The sequence below is a fragment of the Hesperophylax consimilis genome, chromosome 1, assembly GCF_061612785.1.
Source record: "Hesperophylax consimilis isolate HC1 chromosome 1, BYU_Hcon_1.0, whole genome shotgun sequence".
NCBI lineage: Eukaryota > Metazoa > Arthropoda > Insecta > Trichoptera > Limnephilidae > Hesperophylax > Hesperophylax consimilis.
The window spans coordinates 30,912,288-30,934,747 of NC_142836.1; the positions used below are offsets into that span (position 1 = coordinate 30,912,288).

The window sequence follows — 22,460 nt, forward strand, 5'->3', positions numbered from 1 at the left end:
CTCCATTCACCGTTTTTATCAAAGATATTAGAAGAACGAGATATGCTATGTTGGCCGCCGGACCGTAGCCGGAGTACTACCTAATTAGGGTACTTTGAACGGTATCGGGACGTGTACGCACAGAAATCTGTTATATGTATTAGTGCGGATACCTTAGCGCAAGCGAAGGTGTGCAGTAGTATTGGTGAACAAAACCGGCGACACTCGGCAAAACAATTCCACTCAGTACGAACTGCTCATAGCACATCTCGTTCTTCTAATATCTTTGGTTTTTATAAAACATGAGAAATGTAGTTGTGTTTCTTTTGAATTATATGGGCCATATATGGAAGTACAGGATATTAGGCAATACAATATACAATCAATGATTACCCTCATCAAGTAATACGGGCTCTTTCAAATTCCTGCATATTGTCCAATATAACAGCATGACCGTTATGCTAACATAATTGATCAAAAGCTCAAAAGGGCAGAGAATCGGAGCTTGATAGAAATTTATAAATATTTTGATGTTGATTGTTGATGCTTTTTAACGTGAATACAGCACAACAGTCTGAATTGCTCTAACTGTCCGGAGAAAGCTGGACTTCTCTGGACTGGAAATCTCCAATTATTTAGGGTATGTCGAAGTTTGGAAAGTATCTACCTACAAGGATACATGAATGTGGACACTAAACACGGCTAAAGCCAAGCAATTCGATGAAACGTTTCGATTCTTAATGGTATTCTTTCACCAGAGCGATGCTGAGAATATCTACCACTCTGACTCTCAAATAGACCGTCACTCAAACGTGACGAAGTTTGATTTACCCCAAATTAAATAGCGAAAATTAGAATCCATTACTTCGTCCCATTGAAAAATCTATTGACGGGTATGTTGGAAAATTGATTAGAACATGTAATAAATTCAAATTTGTAAACATAAAACGGTCAGAAGCCACGCCCCTCAGATAGAACTGGCCAATCACGACCACGGATAGTTTAGTGGCAGATATCACGGCTCCGATAATGTCACGTCACGCGATGGACTTGATAAATAGCACCAGTCAATTTATCGGCGATAAATCAAACAATTCCACGTCTCCAAATATAGAAGAATCGTTTACGAAGTAGGTGGCTAATAACTAATAACAGACATGCTTTAATTGTGAAGTAGACTAAAATATTTTCCCGGACACTTAGCTACATTCGGCTTCAAACATTAATGAACACTTAAAGCTCTGCAGAAGACACTTTGGACCATTAACGATTTTACAATCCTTAAAACATCATTCGTCCGAATCTTTACACCATTAAAATCATTGCTAGAAATAATATTCATGCAAATTTTTTTTAGTCATTTCTAACTTCACGTTTCTTCTTATGACATTTGTAGTGTTATTGACCCGGTCTGTTTTGAATTGCATCGAAATCCATTCAATTCGATTATGCGTTCTGTATTTGCTTTGGTAAATCGATATTTCGATTAAAAATATTCCACTGAACAACTACCACTTTACTCGAAAAATTGAGGACTTGGATAGCAAATTAATTGAACACACGACACCTGGGTGGGAACCCCACGCATTTGTCAACCAAGTTACTTAACGGGCAAACTGGTAGGTTTACTGATGTTTTTATACACGTTATTTATTATTCATTACTTTATAACCAATTCATTATGAATATCGATGTTAGTCAACATATATTATTATTATCAAGTATTAGCAGGCAACAACGTGGAAAAACTAGCCGGTAAGTCCCACTTACTATAAACTAGCTCACGTGAACCCGGCTTTGCTCGGAGACTTATGAATGGTTTGAGGAAAAGTTTTGGTTGTGATGATCTCATAAGGTTGAGCAAACGTTAGCAATGGTAGCGACCGAAAATATTTTTTTACGACTTTATTCTTCCGGAAGAAATTAACAAAATGATTCGTTGCGTAATTTAGAAGAACTAAGCGCACAAACAGACAAACGCGGATAGCGACTTTGTTTTGTACTATTTAGAGATATATTATCACATCAAGTATTCAAAAAACATTGATCGTTTTACTCCGTGCTCCGATAAACGTTGACCCAGAAAAAATAATAAATAACTTCTTATCGGTAAATATTGCATTATATTGGCGAATAATTTATCAGGTTGACGCATAGCAAACATACGAATGGTTTAGTTTTAACCAAGTTTAATTTAGTTGTCTTCAGTAATTATATCAATTTAAGATGATTTTCAAGGCATATAGACAAAAATAAGAAAAATGGTATTACATAAGCTAAATAAACCCTTTTGGCGTTAGGTACACAGGTTATATTTTAAAGTACAATAGGATGATTTAAAATTCAAGTTTGGATTTGTAAGGACGGGTTGTTTCACAGAATCTGAACAATTCGTCAAATTTCAAAGATGATTCGGTGAATGAAGTTCGGTGAAGGTTCTATTCAAGTTCTGTTGTGATTTCATATTTGTGAAGGAACTGGCCAGTAATGATAAATATAATATAATAGAACTTGAATAGAACCTTCACAGAACATGCAAATCAACATTTAAATTTGATGAATTGTTCAAAAAACCGCGAAACAACCCGTTTTAAGTGTTATATATTATGATGAGCAATTAAAGCACGATTGTAATAATGCAACGTTTGGACCTCGCCGGTCGAAAATCCTTCTCGGTTTACTGTGGTTATAGTGATTTTCTCCGAACTGTATTAAATTTCAAAACAAAAAGTAAGTAGGTACAGAAAGAAAAACGAATTAATTTAAACTAGCTGATATTTACCCGGCGTTGCTTAATTTTTCTTTCCTATCAATAAATATAATATCCGTGTATTATATATATATATATAAACCTTCTGGAAGAAATTCTCTAAATTATAGTGAAAACCCATAGACATATGAATATTAGTAGACCTGCCCTAAGTGATTAAAAGCGTATTATCCCCACTCCCCATACCGGTTCCATTGGAGCCGGCTGGGCTCGCGTATGGCCTCAAGTGAAATTTGAAAACGTGACGTCATCATTCTTGTGCGAACTATGGTCGAGGCATCATCGGTTCATTTTACGAAATAACACGGCAAAATGTTGACTTGTACTATGAAAACTTGTAAAAATAGATGTGAAAAAGAGAATAAACCCAATTTTCGTATTACATTCCATATATAAGCATTATTTTACTTTATTTTAAGCATATTCACATCGTATAATATAGATCAGTTTTAGAAACATATACTATCACATCGAGAAACGTCTGGACGCGAAACACAAAGCTGGTTGGTTGCTGGGAAGTAAATTATGAACATTTATAAAAGTGTCTTAACTAAATACTTAAACGAAATATTCGACTCTGAAAATAGAACCGAATTTTTTTGCCGAATTTGGACTTCGCAAATTTGTTCATAACGTGGCGAGTAATTTGCGCTCCCATGTAAAAATGTCTATTCATTCAAAAGCAGATTTTACTTTTAAGAAGTAAATGGTGATATTATAATGCGAGATGCCTATTTACTGTCAGATTGATTTATTGACGAATCACAGTCAGCTTCACTCCCTTCGTTCTTCAACAGTTGATTTTACCCCTCGCCATTATCTTCTCGTCTATTAATTCCTATGTCTGTGTGAAAACCTTATCAAACTTCGTTGCATAGTTTGTAAGAACTAAGCGCACAAACAGACAGACGAGGATAGTGACTTTGTTTTATACTATTTAGAGAAGAAAACATTCTAAGGAAATCCTATCTGAAATACAGCATCTGGAAACTATGTGTGAACCTCGCGAGGAACTATTTATGACAATTGACAAATGACACACACCTATAAAAAGTATTATAAAGTTATGAAAAGTGATGAAAAAAACAGGTTAGGTTAGGTTACATATGTAACTATTTAACCTTGTGTTTTTTTCATCACTTTTCATCACTTAGCACTTTTTATTGGTGTGTTGAATTGTAATTTTGAGGAGTTATCATAGAACCGTAAAAAGAACGTTTTACAGCGAAAATTAACACTTATTAACTTATCATTATCAATTTATATGGAAATGATGGTGCGGTGGATCTTGCACAATGCATTATCTATACACGAGTTTTTTGTATGAAAATTCGAGAATATCATTTGATGATACCTAATACACAGGGCCCCTCTAATATAAGGGCCGGTATGTCAGCTTCTATTTATCCTCGCTTGGATTTGATGATACGTAATACACAGGGCCCCTCTAATATAAGGGCCGCTATATCAGCCTCTATTTATCCTCGCTTGGATTTGATGATACCCAATACACAGGGCCCCTCTAATATAAGGGCCGGTATGTCAGCTTCTATTTATCCTCGCTTGGATTTGATGCTTCCTAATACGCAGGGCCCCTCTAATATAAGGGCCGGTATATAAGCTTCTATTATCCTCGCTTGGATTTGATGACACCTAATACACAGGGCCCCTCCAATATAAAGGCCGGTATGTCAGCTTCTATTTATCCTCGCTTGGATTTGATGATACCTACTACACAGGGCCCCTCTAATATAAGGGCCGGTATGTCAGCTTCTATTTATCCTCGCTTGGATTTGATGCTACCTAATACACAGGGCCCCTCTAATATAAGGGCCGGTATGTAAGCTTCTATTATCCTCGCTTGGATTTGATGATACCTAATACACAGGGCCCCTCTAATATAAGGGCCGGTATGTCAGCTTCTATTTATCCTCGCTTGGATTTGATGCTACCTAATACACAGGGCCCCTCTAATATAAGGGCCGGCATGTCAGCTTCTATTTATCCTCGCTTGGATTTGATGATACCTAATACACAGGGCCCCTCTAATATAAGGGCCGGTATGTCAGCTTCTATTTATCCTCGCTTGGATGTTATCCGTATATATATATATATAAATGTGTATTATATACATAAGTCTTAAGGATAGATTTGACCAATAGTACACGTGTTATCTATGATTTTAATAGAGGAACGTGTTTCTTCGCAAAACAAAACTGCAATCACGAAGTTTATTTCACACGAGTTTAATTTACAAGTTTATTTTTGATAAAGTCCCCCACACTGACGGCATACCGCCATATGCGAGGAACCTAATGATTATAAATTGTAATTATTTGTTTTTCTGCAATCAGTGGTATTGACCGTTGAAAACAAACTGTTTTCACATTGGAAATTTTAAAATCTCTCTTATACTGCCAGACTGACTTAGACTGTTATTATAATAATATTTTTTACATGTAAATAAGGAAAAAGGGAGTTTGTTTAAAAAAAAGTACTTAAATAATGAAATATATGCAATTTTTTCTAATTTCCTACCAAAAGCACCATATCTTTCATCAAAAAATATGTCAGAATCCTTCAGGTTTTGGTTTTTATTATACAATTCGCACATTCTTCTGATTGGATCCCTGACACCAGAATTTGTGCGCGTCCAGCTAATATGGAATAAGTCGTTAAGCCTAGTCGTTCTGGATGGTATATTAAAGTTTATTAGATTGAGATTGGATATTATCATTCATCAATTAATATCATCGACGTTCCTCATCCATCTGATAAGTAATCTATGTTAATTTCGGTACGACAAAAGTATGCAATTATTTACGTAAATGAGAAATGTGACAAGTGTCACTACCTAAAAAGGGGAACTAGTTCCAAGCTTAGCAGGGATTAAGAGCCGAATTAGCTCGTTTAAATTTGAGCAAGGATTCACTTACTCGAGCATTAACGGCAACTGACATACCGGCCCTAAGTCCTACATACGGCATAGATAATAATAGATAGATACAACACCGCAATTTCCTGTGATACTGGCTTTATCTCATGTGTCATATGGAGCTATTTATGTCACACTCCAGGACTAAACATTTATTTTATCATAGGCTTATGTTTCGAAAATTTGCGACAAGGACATAATATCATGAATAACATGGGGATGCAGGGGCGGACCTACAAAATTTTGCACCGGGGGCAGAAATTACAAAAGTAAAGTAAGATAAGTCCTCCACCACGAAGAAAGCAACATTTTTCGTTTACGGTGGTAAGAGATTATAATAAGTTTTGTCAAGTTATTCGCAACCCGTAAATGATTATCTATTTTTCTCATTCTCAATTCCTTTCAGGCGGAAGTTACTTTACGGTAAAAAGGTGCCTACCTAATACTAATAATGCATTAACAGAATTAATCGGTAAGTGGCTGAGTTGGCATGGCGTATGGTTCCCACCCAGGCATCTTGAGTTCAATTCCTCAGCTGGATAAGTTCTTCATAACGAAGAAAGCAACATTTTCCGTTTACGGCAGTAGGAAATTTTCAAATATTCTCAAGTTATTCGTAACCCGAGAATATACAATAAATAACATGTATAAAAATATATATCCACAACGTGTCCCAAAATTCGACGCCAATCACGAATATCTAAATACGACTTCAGTAAAAAGTCGCCAGTTTTCGAAATATTCGCACTTTTATACGATACCAATTTAAAGTCAGCACTAATAAATTTCTTTAACATTCCCATATTAATAGAGCGATCTCACATATTTCCCAGCTAACGTAACAATCTTAGCAGAGTTTCGTCAATGATTCCAGAGATTTTTCAAATTTTATATATGTAATATGTATGTGTATTTTTCAGTTTCACCACTGGGTGTAAGAAATACGTCAACATAATACATAATAACATAACATAATACAGATCTTCCCGTCAATACTTGTGAAGACAATTATTCATTAGGGGGCCGACAGACGTAGCTATAAAAGATCAAAAGTTATTTGGCTTGGCGTATTTCGGCATATCGCTCGCCATACATTTCAATTGGAAATGTACGGCGAGCGATATGCCGAAATACGCCAAGCCAAATATCTTTTGATCTTTTATAGCTACGTCTGTCGGCACCATTATGATTGTGTTACTCTTCCTTTTCAAATACAACAAAGGCTTTTCACAGTGGTATTATCTGAAACTGCAAAGTTCACAAAGTTCACAGAGCTCAACCAATAATAGATATAATGCAGGTACTTATATTACCTACCCAGAGGAACATAATATTAGAGTCACCTCACCCCTTCTACTGCATGGATCAACTTGTATTTGAGGCGTTATGCATATCGAAATTTCGTCCCATTGTATAATTATCTGATTATAATTTAATAAGTAAATACCTACCAAACATGTCATAAGTAATAAAGATATCTTAGTAGGACCGTGGGACGAAGAGTTTTCCATTCATGAAGGTGTGGAAAAGTTTCTATTTTAACTGATCCTTTCAGAACATCGGATTAAAATGGCTAGATGCAATACATTACTGTATACAGGTTGTCCGGGGGTAAAGTGCACTAACTGCGAGAGCTGATTCTACATGATAATAGAAGTAAAAAAGATGAAAATAGCTTTATTCGAAATTCCACTGTTTTTTTCAATATAAAAATTATATTCAGAAAGTCCTTGTTGTATAAAATTTTGCTTGAAAAGAATTTCGGTAATAGGTTATTTATTATTTTATTATATATTATGTATAAATATCATCGTGTTCAACGTCAGAATCTTTTTTACTGTTAGCCAATTTAGCAGTGGCGGTTCTTCACAAGGGGACCGTGGGGTCAGTCCCCACTACAGATATTCCAGAAATCTACCAAGAAAAAAATGACAATTCTTTCAGTTCGCAAAAAATAATGAATGCATTCTTTACATGAAAGTAATTAACAGTTGCAGAAATTTCAACTAAAAATTCATTAGGGTAATTTTTAAGCTCGAAATTTGAAAAGTTTCTTCCGACGAACGTGCGACTAGCCTCCTCCGTTCCTTGCAGCATACTAAATACCACTAAATACCAACGGGACCGACGAGCCCGAACCAGTGTTGCCAACTCGAATTTTAAAGTAGAGCTAGGCGAAACCCAAAAAAGAGCCAAAAAGGAGCTAAAATTTTGAAAGTGTCATAAAGCATGGGGGGGGGGGGTTATTAGAGAATTTCAGAGAAGAAAAATTCGGGGGCGGACTGCAGACACAATTTTTGACAAAAAAAACTTACCTTTTGTCCTTCTTGTTGGCTGCTTTTGAACAACTCATAACAAACACTCAACAATACACTTGTTTGTTTTTATAATTTTCAAAACACAATTATTTTTGATAATATCTGAAGTCTTCAGGATATTTTTATTGTTTTTTTTATAATTTTTTTTTTGCTAGGCAGCGACTAGTCCCCTAAAAAAATCTAAGCAGTCATCCAGTTCCAGTTCCTGTACCATCGCACTGCTAGGACCGGCTTCAGCAGGATTTTTTTCATATACAGCCATTGTTCCAATTTTTTTTTGAACTTCTGGGGGAAGTTCATAATCCTCGCAACATTTTTTGTGTCGCCTGAGCCCCGATCGAATTGTTAAAATCGAATTAACCATGTCATTGCCAAGTCTATTTCTAGTTTTATTTTTGACTATATTTAACTGTCTAAAAACTCGTTCCACTTCTCCGTTTGACCACGGCAGAGCAAGTACCGAAACTGCGAAAGAGCTGATTTCGTGGAAAGGATTTTCACCAGCGGCATCACGATACTTTAGAACCTCAGCCCAAAACTTGACTGTGCTTGATGTACTTCTCCAGGGTATTAGAGAGATCTTGAACCATTGGACTTCGGCTTTTGCAATGATGTCTGCAGAAAAGTAAAGATCGATAGGTTTACAGCGCAGTTCACTGTGAGACTTGCGCGGCGGCCTGAAGTGTCGCGGGACTCGGTCGCTCCGAAGTGTGCTTGTAAACGGCGCTATTTTTAGTAACTGTTTACTTGTGCAGGAGTTCGGGGAATCTCTTTTTTTGGGAAGTCCTCTTTATTTTGGAATATTATTGCAAATATAATTTTTTTTAATATTATTTCACGTGAATAAGAGCTGAAAAATCTGAAAAACGAGCTAAGAAGCTAAATGACTTTTTTTGGAGCTGACGACGTCGATTTAGAGCCAGATCTAGCTCTAAAAGAGCTGAATTGGCAACACTGGCCCGAACTAGCTAGCGTCCAGTTATGCGCAGAACGTTCTGCGCAGTTGGGGGACAACCCCAGGGATTTATTCCCACTAAAGTGATTATTCTACTTGGACAGAATACTCTTGTATGAAATGTTATGAATTTGCGCATGCGTATTTGAATCTTCTAACGAAATCTCAGGGGACAGACTTGAAAATCCCCTTGTGATGGTTTGTTTTAGTTCTAATTATTGAAGTAGGTCAGTTATGCACGGGTCAGAATATGCGTTAGTCGTGTTATAATCGTTTGTGACGTTTAAGTAAAATAATAGTATTGATATCGATTGATCGGATCATTTCTTATTTCTATAGCGCCGTTCTCGTGGTAAAAGCGCTTTAAACTAAAGTATCTACGATTAACTTGTGTTATTTTTTATTAAACGTAATATTTATGAATATTTGGTGTTTCTAGTTAGGTGCGTGACTTATCTTCTTATCTAATAATAATTTTTGTTAGAAATTATTCGAAAAAATGAATGAAGTCGACTTTTTACTGAAAAATAAATTCAGTACGTTAACATTTGACGAAAAAGTAGAAGTGAAACGCCTAGGTACTCACCAACCTAGAGACATTGTAATCGAGTTTCATGTTGTTAAAACTCGTAAAAAGTTAAATTTTAATCCAGAGTGGTTTTCTAAAAAATCTTGGTTATGTGCTAGTGTTTTTGTTGCAGTAAAAAACCTATTCGTGTATATATTTATATTGGATCTCGTACTCCCATTTTCTGGCAATGAAATGTCAGTATCTACACATAAAAAATGACGGTCCCCACCACCGAAAATGTGCTCGAGCCGCCACTGCAATTTAGATCTCATTTTAGTTACTTTTAAAAATCAATTTAGCACAAGTAATATTCTCATTGCTCTATTTTTGGAGAATTTGCAACTTGTTTTATTCTCTGTCATTATACAAGGTTTTCCAATAAGAGGTATTATTTTGATATTCAATCGTAAAAGATTAATGGTTTCGTTGCTTGTGTGGCACGTAGCGCCGTCTTGTTGAAAGTAAACGTTGTCCAGATCAATACCATCCAATTCCGGCCATAAAAAATCATTAATCATCTCTTGATAGCGCAATCCATTCATCGTAACTGTTGCTCCAGCCTCATTTTCGAAAAAGTAAAGTCCAATGACTCCGCCGGATCATAAACCGCACCAAACAGTCACATGTTGAGGATAGAGAGGCTTTTCAACAATAACTCTTGGGTTTTCCGAGCCCCAGATGCGACAATTTTGCCTGTTGACGAAGCCACCGAGGTGGAAATGGGCCTCATCACTCAAGATGATTTGCATTTGATTCACTCAAGTGAATTTTAATAATTTCAGTGCGTTGTTGAAGCGTGTATCGTTCCATTTTTATTAATGGCGTAATTTCTACTTGTCAAATGTCAAAAAATGACAGCTTCAAAAGTAACATCTACCGAAATAGCGGGCTAATCAAAATAACACCTCTTAATGGAAAACCCTGTATACGAAAAGAATGCGCAGAAGGAGCAGTAGTTAAAATATGAAGCAATAATGGAGTTGTATACAGTATTGAATCATTAGTATGATACTGGATTGGTTCTCTTTACGTGATAAGATCTTGCAGCTGATATAGCCGCCCAGGAAGGTGACATCATATTATTTGACAATAGATTTTGGCTCCGCGCTATAAATAACCATTATCGGAACAGACAATGAGCTAATCTATAATGCCGCTGGATAAGGACAATGTCCTTAATCTGATAAAACCTTCATCAATATATGTTTTACGAGATAAACATTTCAAATGGGGTTAATTCGTTTCCCTCGTAATATTACTGTGTTTATGTGGAGTCCATTCACAGCATAATTTTTTCAGACTAACTAACTAACCATGACCACCAAACAACTCGGTCTTCATTATTCATACATCGTCTCGTATATATTCTTCTGTTATTCTGACTCGTGAAATGGCTCTACCCAAATATTTGGTTAACTTGTTCGTGCCATGTCTTCCTCGGGCGTCCTCGACTTCTTCTATTGTTCAAATTCACGTCACATATTCTCCTTACACCTTACACTACTCTCTCTTTGCTCATTCGCTCTACATGCCCAAACCATTGAAGCGTCCCTTTCTAAATCTTACTTATTACGCTTACAATCTTATTGAAGAGAATTTTAGTTGGTGTTAAAAGTTATGCAAGCGTACATGAGATCTAAGAACTCATTTCTAAAGCAATTTGATAAAACCATCCGAAAACCCTATTATTTAAAAAAAAAAACAGTACGTATAGTAGAAAAAATATTTTTTTGTTTATTGATTAATAATAAAAAAAGTAAAGTAAAACGTAAATTTATTATTGCATAAAAATGCAAAAACAACAAAACTAAATACCCTAATAAAAAATTATTTTATTTTAAAACACCCTAATAAAGAAACTGTTTTTTTTTTTTATTTTATAAAAAAATATTTAACTTATTTTTGTGCTTTCTACAAACTTTAAAAAAGATTATTATATAACAAATTTCAATTTCAAAAACTATATTTTTGTGGTAATTTTGAAAAAATAACAACTGTAAACAATGACGCGAAGGAAAGCATATTGATGCTTTCCTTTGTATATTGATAGGTACACAATATTTTATAATGATAAATTTCTCAAAATGTGATATAAAAAAAATTGGTCGTATAATATTGGTAAATTTGATTTCTCATATAAGCTCATACATGAGTTATTAGGCTAGGGACATCTAGAGGCTATATTAAAACATTAATAATTATAAAACATTGTGTTTGATCATGTCGGTGCCTGGGAGGCAGTGCTCCATCCTAGAGTTAAAAAATAAACACGAAATTAAAATACACAATGTAGAAAAACTAACAGTGTAAAAAATCTTCTGATACCAGCTCGTTTTTTTATGTAAATGATACCAATCACGATCTCGAAAAAAAATAAGGCGAGGTCAAAAACACGAGTTCATTAAATTAGTTAAATAAATGTTTACCTTGACTCAAAATACCAACTTTTAAAAGAAAAACAAATTTTTGGGCGTCTGTAAATTGAACCAAAATATTGTGGTTTTATCGAACAAAAACTTGTTTTTGTTTGATCGGAAAGCGTTACTCCTAAACACCGAGACCAGAAAAATCTCTTTGCTTCGTAGAAAACAATCTATAAAACCAAATAACCCTATAATATTAATAATACCTCCAACTTCTGACATTTCCCATAAATTCTAATGGCAAAATGTTACATTAGCTCCTCCTAGAGGCGTGAGTTGTGTGCCTTGATTTTCTTTCATACATTTTAATAGATTTTATGTTTATATGATAAATTCTTTATTTTACTTTAATAAATCAAAGATCTAAAAAAAAAATACGTAACCTACGTACTTACATCTTTTTTTGCTCATGCGTAAAAAATATTAAAGCGGAGCCATTTTTTAGTGGAGTTGGACGTATTATTAATATAATAGGGTATTTGAAAAAACACAATTTGTATTAAGAACTTATTTATCGATGTACTTATTTGCCGCCTGGCGTTTAATCATAAACATACACAAACTTTATCAGGGCTTTATGTGTATAATAAAATAACAAACGATAGACATTAAAAATAATATTTGCCTAATACAAGAAGTGAGCGACGAATAATATAACATAAATTAGTTGTTCGTGTAAAGTGAGTGTGTATCATTTTGATGGGTAGTAAAAGAATTGAAAATAATTTAGCCATGTTAACTGACCAGATCTGAGAAGCAAATTTTATTAAACTTCCACCATTCTTTCAATTTTCCCTTCCTCACATAGCCAGGCTTTAAGAAGGTCAAAATCTTGGATAATTATCACAAAAAGAGACAATATACAAAAGGTGGTTCAAAATTACAAATTTCTAACATTTTGTTTTACATACACTTTTTTTTTGTTTGGCGCCCTTGTGAAGTATTACACCAAATGAAAATGAAGCAGGGTAAGCAACGGTAATTTCTTCCTGTAGTTAGCCCTACAGAACTGCCCCTTAAGTTCTTTGTCAGTGCTTATTACGGTCATTTCTTCTTGTCACATGATTTCCGATTCTTCGACGTTCCATTTCCATAGTCAAAATGTCCTCAAACTTAGTTTTTAAGTCTGTGTGAAGTACATTTAAATGTTGATAAACGTTACCCTGGACGTTTTTCAAAAACAAGTTGGGGATCTAGGAAAATTTGCCGGTTCCGATGTGCAATGTTTTGCTTCAAAATATTAATTCTGACGAGAAAAAGAACGTACTCGTATTTCTCTGTTTATATACCTCAATAAACAACTTTACGAAATATAAAAATACAAATATTTAATAAGAAATTTCTCAGTCTATTATTAGTATTACGTAAACTGTGTTATTTGTGTTAGGTGAATTGTGTCATTTACGTAACTCCTAAATGTTGACTTGAGGTAAATGGGGGTCGGCTCGTATGTACCCCCATTTGGATCTTGTGGACCCCTAAATTTTTTTCTCGCTGACATGGACCCCCAGCAAGCCGATATCGACCCCTGGGGGTCCATATAGACCACTTTGGGAATCTCTGGTGTTTATTATACACTAGCGCCATTGACGTCATAAGTACATGTCTGATTTGTGTTTCTGTGACTAACTAGCAGACCCGTGGAAAATTACGGGATAGTCTGAACTCTTTGATTCTTGACAACTTAGTTCCATTTTTTTTAAATAATCAAATACAATATTATAGGTAGGTACTTTATCGCTTTTCTGAATTCTTCTCACAACTGATTCCAATTTTGAAAATGCCATTTAAATAAAAGAAAATTAGAGTTTCATGGACACAAACATAACCGAAATTAGTCTGTTTGATTTGATTTTTGTGATAATAAAACAACGATTATAACTGTGATCAATATTATTATCATCAGTCAAGCATGCGATGTTCAATAATAATGAGCCAAAAAAGGTCCCAGCATATTTTTAAAGTCTCAGGTCTCAGAAGGGGAAAAAAACTGTGCAACTCCTGTGTGAACACGAACACTCCTGTCCGAATTCAAAGAAAATCACGATAGCGATATACACAGATCCTACATCAGACTTTAAATTATCTTAAGTGTTAAAATATCTTTATTACTTAATTATAGTAGACCAGAATAAATTGGCGAAATATATTTTGTGAATTGTTTGCTGAAGTATACACGAATTCAGTATCAGTCGATCAGTAACTGGTTCTATAAAGCTGTCACATTTAGCTATCTTCCAGAAAATAATAACACCCAGCTCACCGTATTATTTATTAACATACCGGTACACATGACGATTAAATCGCAACCTACCTATTTGCTTTCTATCAACACATCGGGCCGGTATAAATATCTACATTTTAAACTTTACCAGACGGTTTTTCTTTACCGACAACGTTATCGACTAAATAAAGCTGTCTTTATACCTACTCCTGATAACAAAGCAATTACTTTTCAAAAGGAGCAGTTATGCAATTAAAATAATTTGCCTTAACAATGAGAACGATACGAAACCATTTAATAATAAGTTACTTGTCCACTCCAATTTACGTGCGATGTAATACTGTTGGTGTTTCTAGAAAATTGTTGCTAGGTAATTAAAAACCGTTCCGATATTCAATACAGGTTTCTGATATCCTCAGGTTCATGAAGGGAATCTAGATAAGGTCTCTACTATGTGAGATGGTGGATGGTGGTTACAGAAGCTGCTGTGGAGTGAGCTATTTCTAGAACAATTTACATAATTACTTTAATGCGATCGCTTCTCTTTGAGGTCAGTTTTTATTAGTCGTCAATTTACTAGATGCCACACACTCCGTGATTCTGGGCTATAAATAATCCATTCAATACATTCTGTCATTAAGTGTTCCCTGTTACAAGTTACAACACACTCGAATAATATAAATTGGAATTAATAACCCACCAACTCTCGTTCTCATCTCTGTCTCTGCGCATCTAACTGAAGACTTGTTAGCGTTATTGTTTTAGAAATAATTTGTAGGAATTTAAATGAGACGTGTTTTAAACTAAATACGAAAATTAAGAAATAAAAATATATCTTGCGAAACGATTTTCAAAAGGTATATAAAGAAATGTTAACATTTAAAACGGCTTTCATGATAATCGGAAATATTGATTTCTAGTTTTATTTGGTATTACATTTTAATAACTGTGAAATTTCACTGAAATTACACTATATGGAAATTAGCAAGTATTCGTTAAAATTAGCAATTAGTAATTACACAAAAGAATAAAATGTTTAAAACTAAACTTAGACTAAATGTAATATTTTTTTATTGCAATGATCATCAGATGTATTCAGAGATATTTTTCCTGCACAAAGGAATTCGTTGTTGCTTCGCGAGGAAGTTTTAAAGGAGCTTTTGTTTAACGTCTTTGCAAAATAACGGTACCTACTGCGAAGAACGTTCCCTCCAAAACCTGATTTTAATATAGTCGGGTGCATTGCACGAAATTTCTTTCTCTGCTGCACTTGCAACTTGCAGTGCATGTGACGAAATTTCTTTCGTTTTTGGTCAGAATGATTTATTTATTTACGCCCTTCGAGCTTTTACATTTACACAGTGCATTCAAATTATCACAATAAAAAAATGATAATATTTTTATTCCCAGCTGCATGAACGGAATTTGCAATTCAATTTATCCATATTGGCAGAATAGAAACAATAGAATATTTAAAAAAAATACGATAGGAACAAAATGAATCAACGTAATACACGTAAGTAAAAAAAATTAATACAAATAAGAGAGAAGGGAGAGAAAGGGTATTGATACCCGCCTGGTGTGAATAGCAAAAATCAACATTTAAATAAAAAGTAAGGTATAAGGTAAATATTTACATAAAAAATAAGTTACAGATTTTATAATATAATAATGTGAACGAAACAAAACGTTAGTCATTTCTGATTTAAATTTAAGTACGGAATAAATGAATGAAAATATCAATTAAAATTAATTTATTCCCAAGCCTGTGTAGCCTTTATGGGAAATGATAAAATAGTTTCTTTAGATAAATAAACAACTCATGAAGTCCCGGGTTACAATTTAGAACTCGAAACTTTATTTAGTTTAGTTAAGTCAGTTGCATCCATTAAACCATTACATATTTACCTTAGTTAAGTCAGTTTCATCCATTAAGCCAATATCTATTTAACTTAGTTAAGTCAGTTGCATCCATAAGCCATTATCTATTTAGCGGAGTTATGTCGGTTGCATCCATTAAGCCATTATCTATTTAGCTTAGTTAAGTTAGTTGCATCAATAAAGCCATTACCTATTTGGCTTAGTTAAGTCAGTTGCATCCATTAAACCATTGCATATTTACCTTAGTTAAGTCAGTTTCATCCATTAAGCCAACATCTATTTAACTTAGTTAAGTCAGTTGCATCCATTAAGCCATTATCTATTTAGCTGAGTTATGTCAGTTGCATCCATTAAGCCATTATCTATTTAGCTTAGTTAAGTCAGTTGCATCAATAAAATCATTACCTATTTGGCTTAGTTAAGTCAGTTGCATCCATTAAGCCATTACCTAATTTGTATAAAATTACCAAATCGCTCATGGTACTTCTGCAAGATAAGTCGGTAAAATCAAGTCTTTTCATTAAATTAACACAATTAATTTGGTCAATGGGTATGGATAGTTTGAAATTGATGAACCTTAAAAATTTGTGTTGAACTCTCTCAATTTTAATTTGATGTGCTTTATTACTATGATAATAATAATGATTATTATTGGAAACCAAATAGAGGAATTGTATTATAAATCACCTCTTGCAGAGGTGATTTATAATACAATTTGATTAATGCAGTGAAGAGAATCAGAAAAGAATAGAGTGACGTAAAATTCTTAAAACGTATTCGTGATTCATTTTATCAAGGAGTAGAATATTCTCAAACATTGAATATTTAATAATAGTATCTATCAATTAAATGATCTTCGTTTGCAAAGCAATCTTTCTGTAATAAGAAATATATTTTACAAAACGCAAGTACGATAAATTGCTAGACTTATTGCAGTTGCAAGTATTTTTAAAGTACATATTTGGAAAATTTCAATTTAAAACTCCTCATTTTTTACTATACATTTATCACATTAGGTATAAATGCAATAACATTAATCCAAAATCAAACTGTGAATTATCTATTCTAGAATAATAAATTACGTATTCAACTCTCAAATCAATATAAAATAAAACGTCAATCAGACAAATGGCAATGACATGTAATTAAATGTTAGTGTTGACAAGTTGAACTCGCAGCTCGCCAAATTATTTCGAGGAACATCTGAGACCACAGTGAAACAAACAAATGTTGAGTTACGAATGAGTACGCAGGAAAAATAATGACTAATATTGTACTAAAAATAATTTAAAAGTCTACATTCTCCTTACGGAACATTGAGTATTTCTGAGAAAAGTGTAACATTCTATACACACCATATGATATGAAGCAAGATGGCGTTCTTTCGGTGTAAAGCGCCGACTGACATTATGAAACGGTGCGTAAACCAGAATCATTTAATTTTCAAACCTAAATGATAAATGTTTAACATCAATTAGTCCGCTTTTCGAGTCATTTCGTTTTCTGTTATTTCATACGGCGTATTTCACATATTGTCGTGATACGGTTTTCAGCAAATAGATATTATTTTTTATTGCTATGTTGTCGATTGTTGTCGTTTGATGTGTGTATTTTAACGGTAATAATGTTAGTTATCTAACAAAGCCATAAATTAGCAATGATTCATTTGAGTAAATCGGTACCTAAATAAAATGTTTATAAGGTAAATAAAGGTAACTTAACATTGCTCTCATTTCAAAATAAAACGATTATTCGAAATGTTGGATCTGATTGAAGAAGAAGAATGAAGAGATAGTGGAATGGTGTCTTACCTTTCATTTTTGTCGTAAGTAGGGAAGGTCTGCTGAGCCAACTCCTGCAGAGTGGACTCACTCTGCGGCTCAGCCGATATCCCCTGGTTCCTTTGCTTGCGAGGTCTAATGTTGTGCTTGGGACTCTGGGCCACGTGGTACGGGAAAACACTTTTAAACTTGTCTAGGTGTGAGCGCAGCTGGAGGATCTCCTCCTCGCGCAGCCGGAGCTGTTTCTCCAGCTCGTCGATGCGGTCGTCCCTGCTCTGCAGCAGGGCCTGTAGGGCTTGCAGGTCCGGGGGAGCGGCCATGGCCTCCTTGGGCGCCTGCTCCACCACCGGGTGGCCGTTCTGGATAGTCCCTACGGAAATCATGCCTGCTTCATCGTCTTCAGCTAGGCGCTGCGACGCGAAGCATAGGCCGTCGAAACAGACGCGCATTCACCCGCGGCGGATGACTGGCGGTGATACCCGTTACCGAGATACACCAGGGCGAGGAACCGCTTCCTCGAACTCCAAACTCCAAAATCCAGCACTTGGACTCCAACGGTGATCTTCCCACAACACAGCAAACACCCAACACCGAGTCCAAGCAAAGAGACCCCTTATTCTGTTATTTTTTTATAAATTAAACACTTTTCTTCTTATCCTTTCCTTGTTATCGCAAAAAAATATCACTTCAAGAATTCGTTATGTAGGTTAATCCAAATCACATAAAGTTTTATCACAATGGTCTATTATTAAACAATGAGTTTTTATGGCAAATCAAAATGATAACAAAAAAATGTTTTATGATTATTAATTGGTACTGGTGTAATTCAACTATATGGCACGATAAAGATTTGGTTTCAGATTGACACTTATGATAACTTTGTCTACGAAATAATGACACTTTTTGTTGGTTTCTTGAATTTAAAACACAAAAGAATAAAATCCACACGTTACAAAGGAGTTGTTGTTTATACAAGTATCTGTGACACACTAATTATCGTTTCACTTGTAAATACATAAATAAGGCCCAACGCACGGTGAGCTCTTTGATATTTGCAGACTATCAGTGAGTATGATAGTTTCCACGTAAACTCTCACTGCAAAGATTTTTATCGTCACCTGCAACAAGAAAACATTAATTAGGGTAAGGATAGCCATTTCACATGAGTGATAAAAAAAATCGTCCACCGCAATTTTCTCCTGACCCATTTAATTATACGACTGCACGGAATATTGCGAATGTCTCAGAAACATGACAGATTTAACGCAGCCGCCGCACGTGTTTAATGCAAGATTAACATTAACCCAAGCCGACGCGACGTCGAGACGTCTGAAGCATAAATCAACTTCCATAGATTGATAACTTCGGGCTTTTTGTATGAAACAAATTGGACCTAAAAACCATATATAGACAGTAAAATTATAAATAAATAGGATAAGCTAGTAAGATAAGCTAGATAAGACAGTAAAATTCTCATTCGGAGCATACTCATTATACTATACACCAATGAAAAACTTTCAGAGTTTTTCATTAGTGGATATAGTTAGGTTAACTAAAAAAATTAAAAAATTACCTTAAACTATTATAAGTCCAAAATACGTTCACTACTTACATCTAGAAGTAATATTGTTTAAATCTTGTGTTGTTTATTTACCTTAATACTAACATGTAGGTACATAATTTGAACTAGAATTCCCTCACCAAACACAAGAGCATTGTCTCTTTATGGTGAGGAAAGGCTACTTTAATTTCTATTGTTTTTATATCTTGTAAATATCCTGTATTTATCTATGTAAAAAAAATATTTCTTTCAAATATTAAATAAAAAAATTAAAAAAAAAAACTTTACTTCAAGACTTCTTGACTTCAAGACTTCAAGACTTCAAGACTTCTTGACTTCTTGACTTCTTGACTTCAAGACTTCTTGACTTCAAGACTTCTTGACTTCAAGACTTCTGGACTTCAAGACCTCTTGACTTCATGACTTCAAAATATTTCGGTTCAAATTTTCGATCGGAGTTATACCCTCCTGGTCTGAAAGTATTTATTTATTTATTTACGCCCTAATGGGCTTTTACAAAAGTAGTTAACAATTAAAACAGTTGTGTTACATAGTTTACAATAAATTATGATTTTTTATTAAATTAAGGTAAATTCAAATTAATAGTGTGGATTACGGAAAGCTAAATATGTATTAAGGAACATATACATATAAAAACAAAAGTTTATTCACTACGGAGTTGTGAATTCATACATCTCAGTAAAATGATTAAAAAGATTTAAGAGAATAATAATTTATATTAAGAGCATGATGACTGATATTTCAAGGATGTACGTTAAACTTTAATAAAAAAACTGCAGTTTCAACAGATTTAAAATTAATTTCAACGGTTAATTTTTTGGTGCAACGAGGGCAATGAACTATGTACTGCAACCATTGACCAAATATGATATTATATTAATTCACACTTAAGTAACTCTGTACATCGTTAATACACATGATCTATTTATTTCTGTATGGGTACTTAAAATTATTTGATGAATTCTATTTATATTTACATATTTTTTCTTCGGTAGCGATAATAATAAATTTATGATTGATAATGCGAGAGCAAGAGTAATGGGGCGCTTCCGTGAAGTCAGCAATACATCATATTCTCAGACAATGTCGTAGAACGACTGACTATTCAATTAGCAAGTAGCCACTCAAGCCCTATAACATAATTCAGGTTTATTTAACAACTTAGGCAGTAGCAAATCAAGTTGCTTAATCGATTTCATGCACGGGAGAAAACGTGAGAAAATGGAGCGGTACCTACTATACCTAGGCATCGATCAACAGTAGCCTTACTTATGGTCGTTTTACATGACACCTTTTTTCATCCAGTTTGTCTAATCGGGATGAAAAAGGGACGTTTTCCATTTAGGTAGTTGGTACCTGAGGGACGTGTGTTAGGGACTTGCGCATTTATTACATCATTTTATATTTAACAATGCTTCTATGTGTTGCTTGTAAAAGAAAGCAAAATATCTGTATTAATAAAACTAATTTATTTATTTCAGAATGTAGGGATGTTAGTGCAATCCCACACATCCCACAAAGTACATACATACACGGAGAAAAACGATTTTGTTAAAAAAAGTGAGTGTTCTCTTTCTTTTGAGAACAGATATCAAGACGGAATGCTTCAATACAAGTATGTCAGTATGAATATCAGTATTTTTATGAACACGTGTTCCGCCGTCCGCATAAAACATTTGCTTTTGACTGATACTTTGTTATGAACTTTTTTAATTCATTCGTGATACGCCCGCGGTCTCATTTTTAACAGGAAAACGAATAATTTGACAGATTTTTAATAAATTCAACAGTATTTCATATCGGTAAGTTTTCTACGTAAGTACATGGAAAAAATACATTAATGATCTTTGCATTTGAGATTGACGGGGCCTACAACTTTCTTCAATGTGGAATAGAATCTGGTTTCTGGCGGAATTCGTGATAAGGACATTTCAGGAGTTCTCAACCTGCCACCGGGTTCTTATGAGGGCTGCAAAAGCTGGAACTCCGCCCCTCCGTGAGCGTGTTGGAAGCACTGCGCTATCAGTAGACCAAATATCGCGCGGTAGACTATTATCTTCTTAAAGTTGGCCCGAAGCTAACACGTATAAAATAATTTAAAACTATATTATTATTGTTATATGAATTTTATTACGTTTATGAAAATACTACTTTTTTATATCACGCTTTCGAAGTATCGGGTCCTAAAGCTTATACTTGGAATAGACCAACATAATAAATATGGTATGAAAGTTAAAAAAAAAACTTAACGGTTTACTCAGAGAGAAATTAAAACTCTATTATTAAAAAAATACATTTGTATAGCTATCCCGATCGAGTGAGTAAAATATCTATTAATTATTAATATCAAAAATTCATTTTCCTAGACGCACATTCCCATTCGCACTATAGTCCGTCTTTTGACAATGTTACAATCAGTAATTTAAGTTCTGTACATAACACATAAATCAAGTGTAATATATATTTTTTTCATTATTTTTTTATTTTATATTATAGAGACAAACAGTACATGATTTACAGAGATGAAACAATATACATGAATAAGATACTTCATGTTGTGTACCTATGATATGTTTCCTTGTAATATCTGCTAAGTGGTATGTTTATTCCTTAATTACCAAGTGACTTGTGTGGTTTATAGGTGTGTGTGTGACGTGTGTAATGTATGTGTGAGTGTTTGTGTGTGTGTGTCTGTACGTATGCGCATTGAATACTTTAAATTATTGACATGATGCCACGTTTGAATTTGGGCAGTGAATCCGAAAAAATGTCAATGTTAGAGTTAAGACAAATATTAATTAGAGTATGAAGAGCTCGGTTAATAGTCGAATTAGATGCTGCATTTGTTTTATAATTTAGCGTGTGGAATAGCACTGAATGTCATGTACGTCTCAAAGGTATGTTAAAGTTAATAAGGGACAGAAGTTCAGTACACTCAAAATTATTGTTGAATCTGTAGGTAATATATTTTATAAATTTTTTTTGGATACGTTCTATACTATCTATGTAAAGTTTATATTGTGCATTCCAAATAGGCGATG

At 34.2% G+C, this 22,460-nt stretch overlaps 1 protein-coding gene across 1 annotated transcript in view; it reads right to left on the reverse strand.

The window, feature by feature from the left end:
• Positions 1 to 22,460, reverse strand: part of for (cGMP-dependent protein kinase for) — a 297,038-nt gene that overhangs the window by 186,200 nt on the left and 88,378 nt on the right. Inside the window, exon 2 of the mRNA XM_089632252.1 lies at positions 17,868 to 18,955. Coding sequence (XP_089488378.1) covers positions 17,868 to 18,286 — 419 coding nt within the window. The 5' untranslated portion in view covers positions 18,287 to 18,955. The remainder of the gene's footprint in view (positions 1 to 17,867; positions 18,956 to 22,460) is intronic.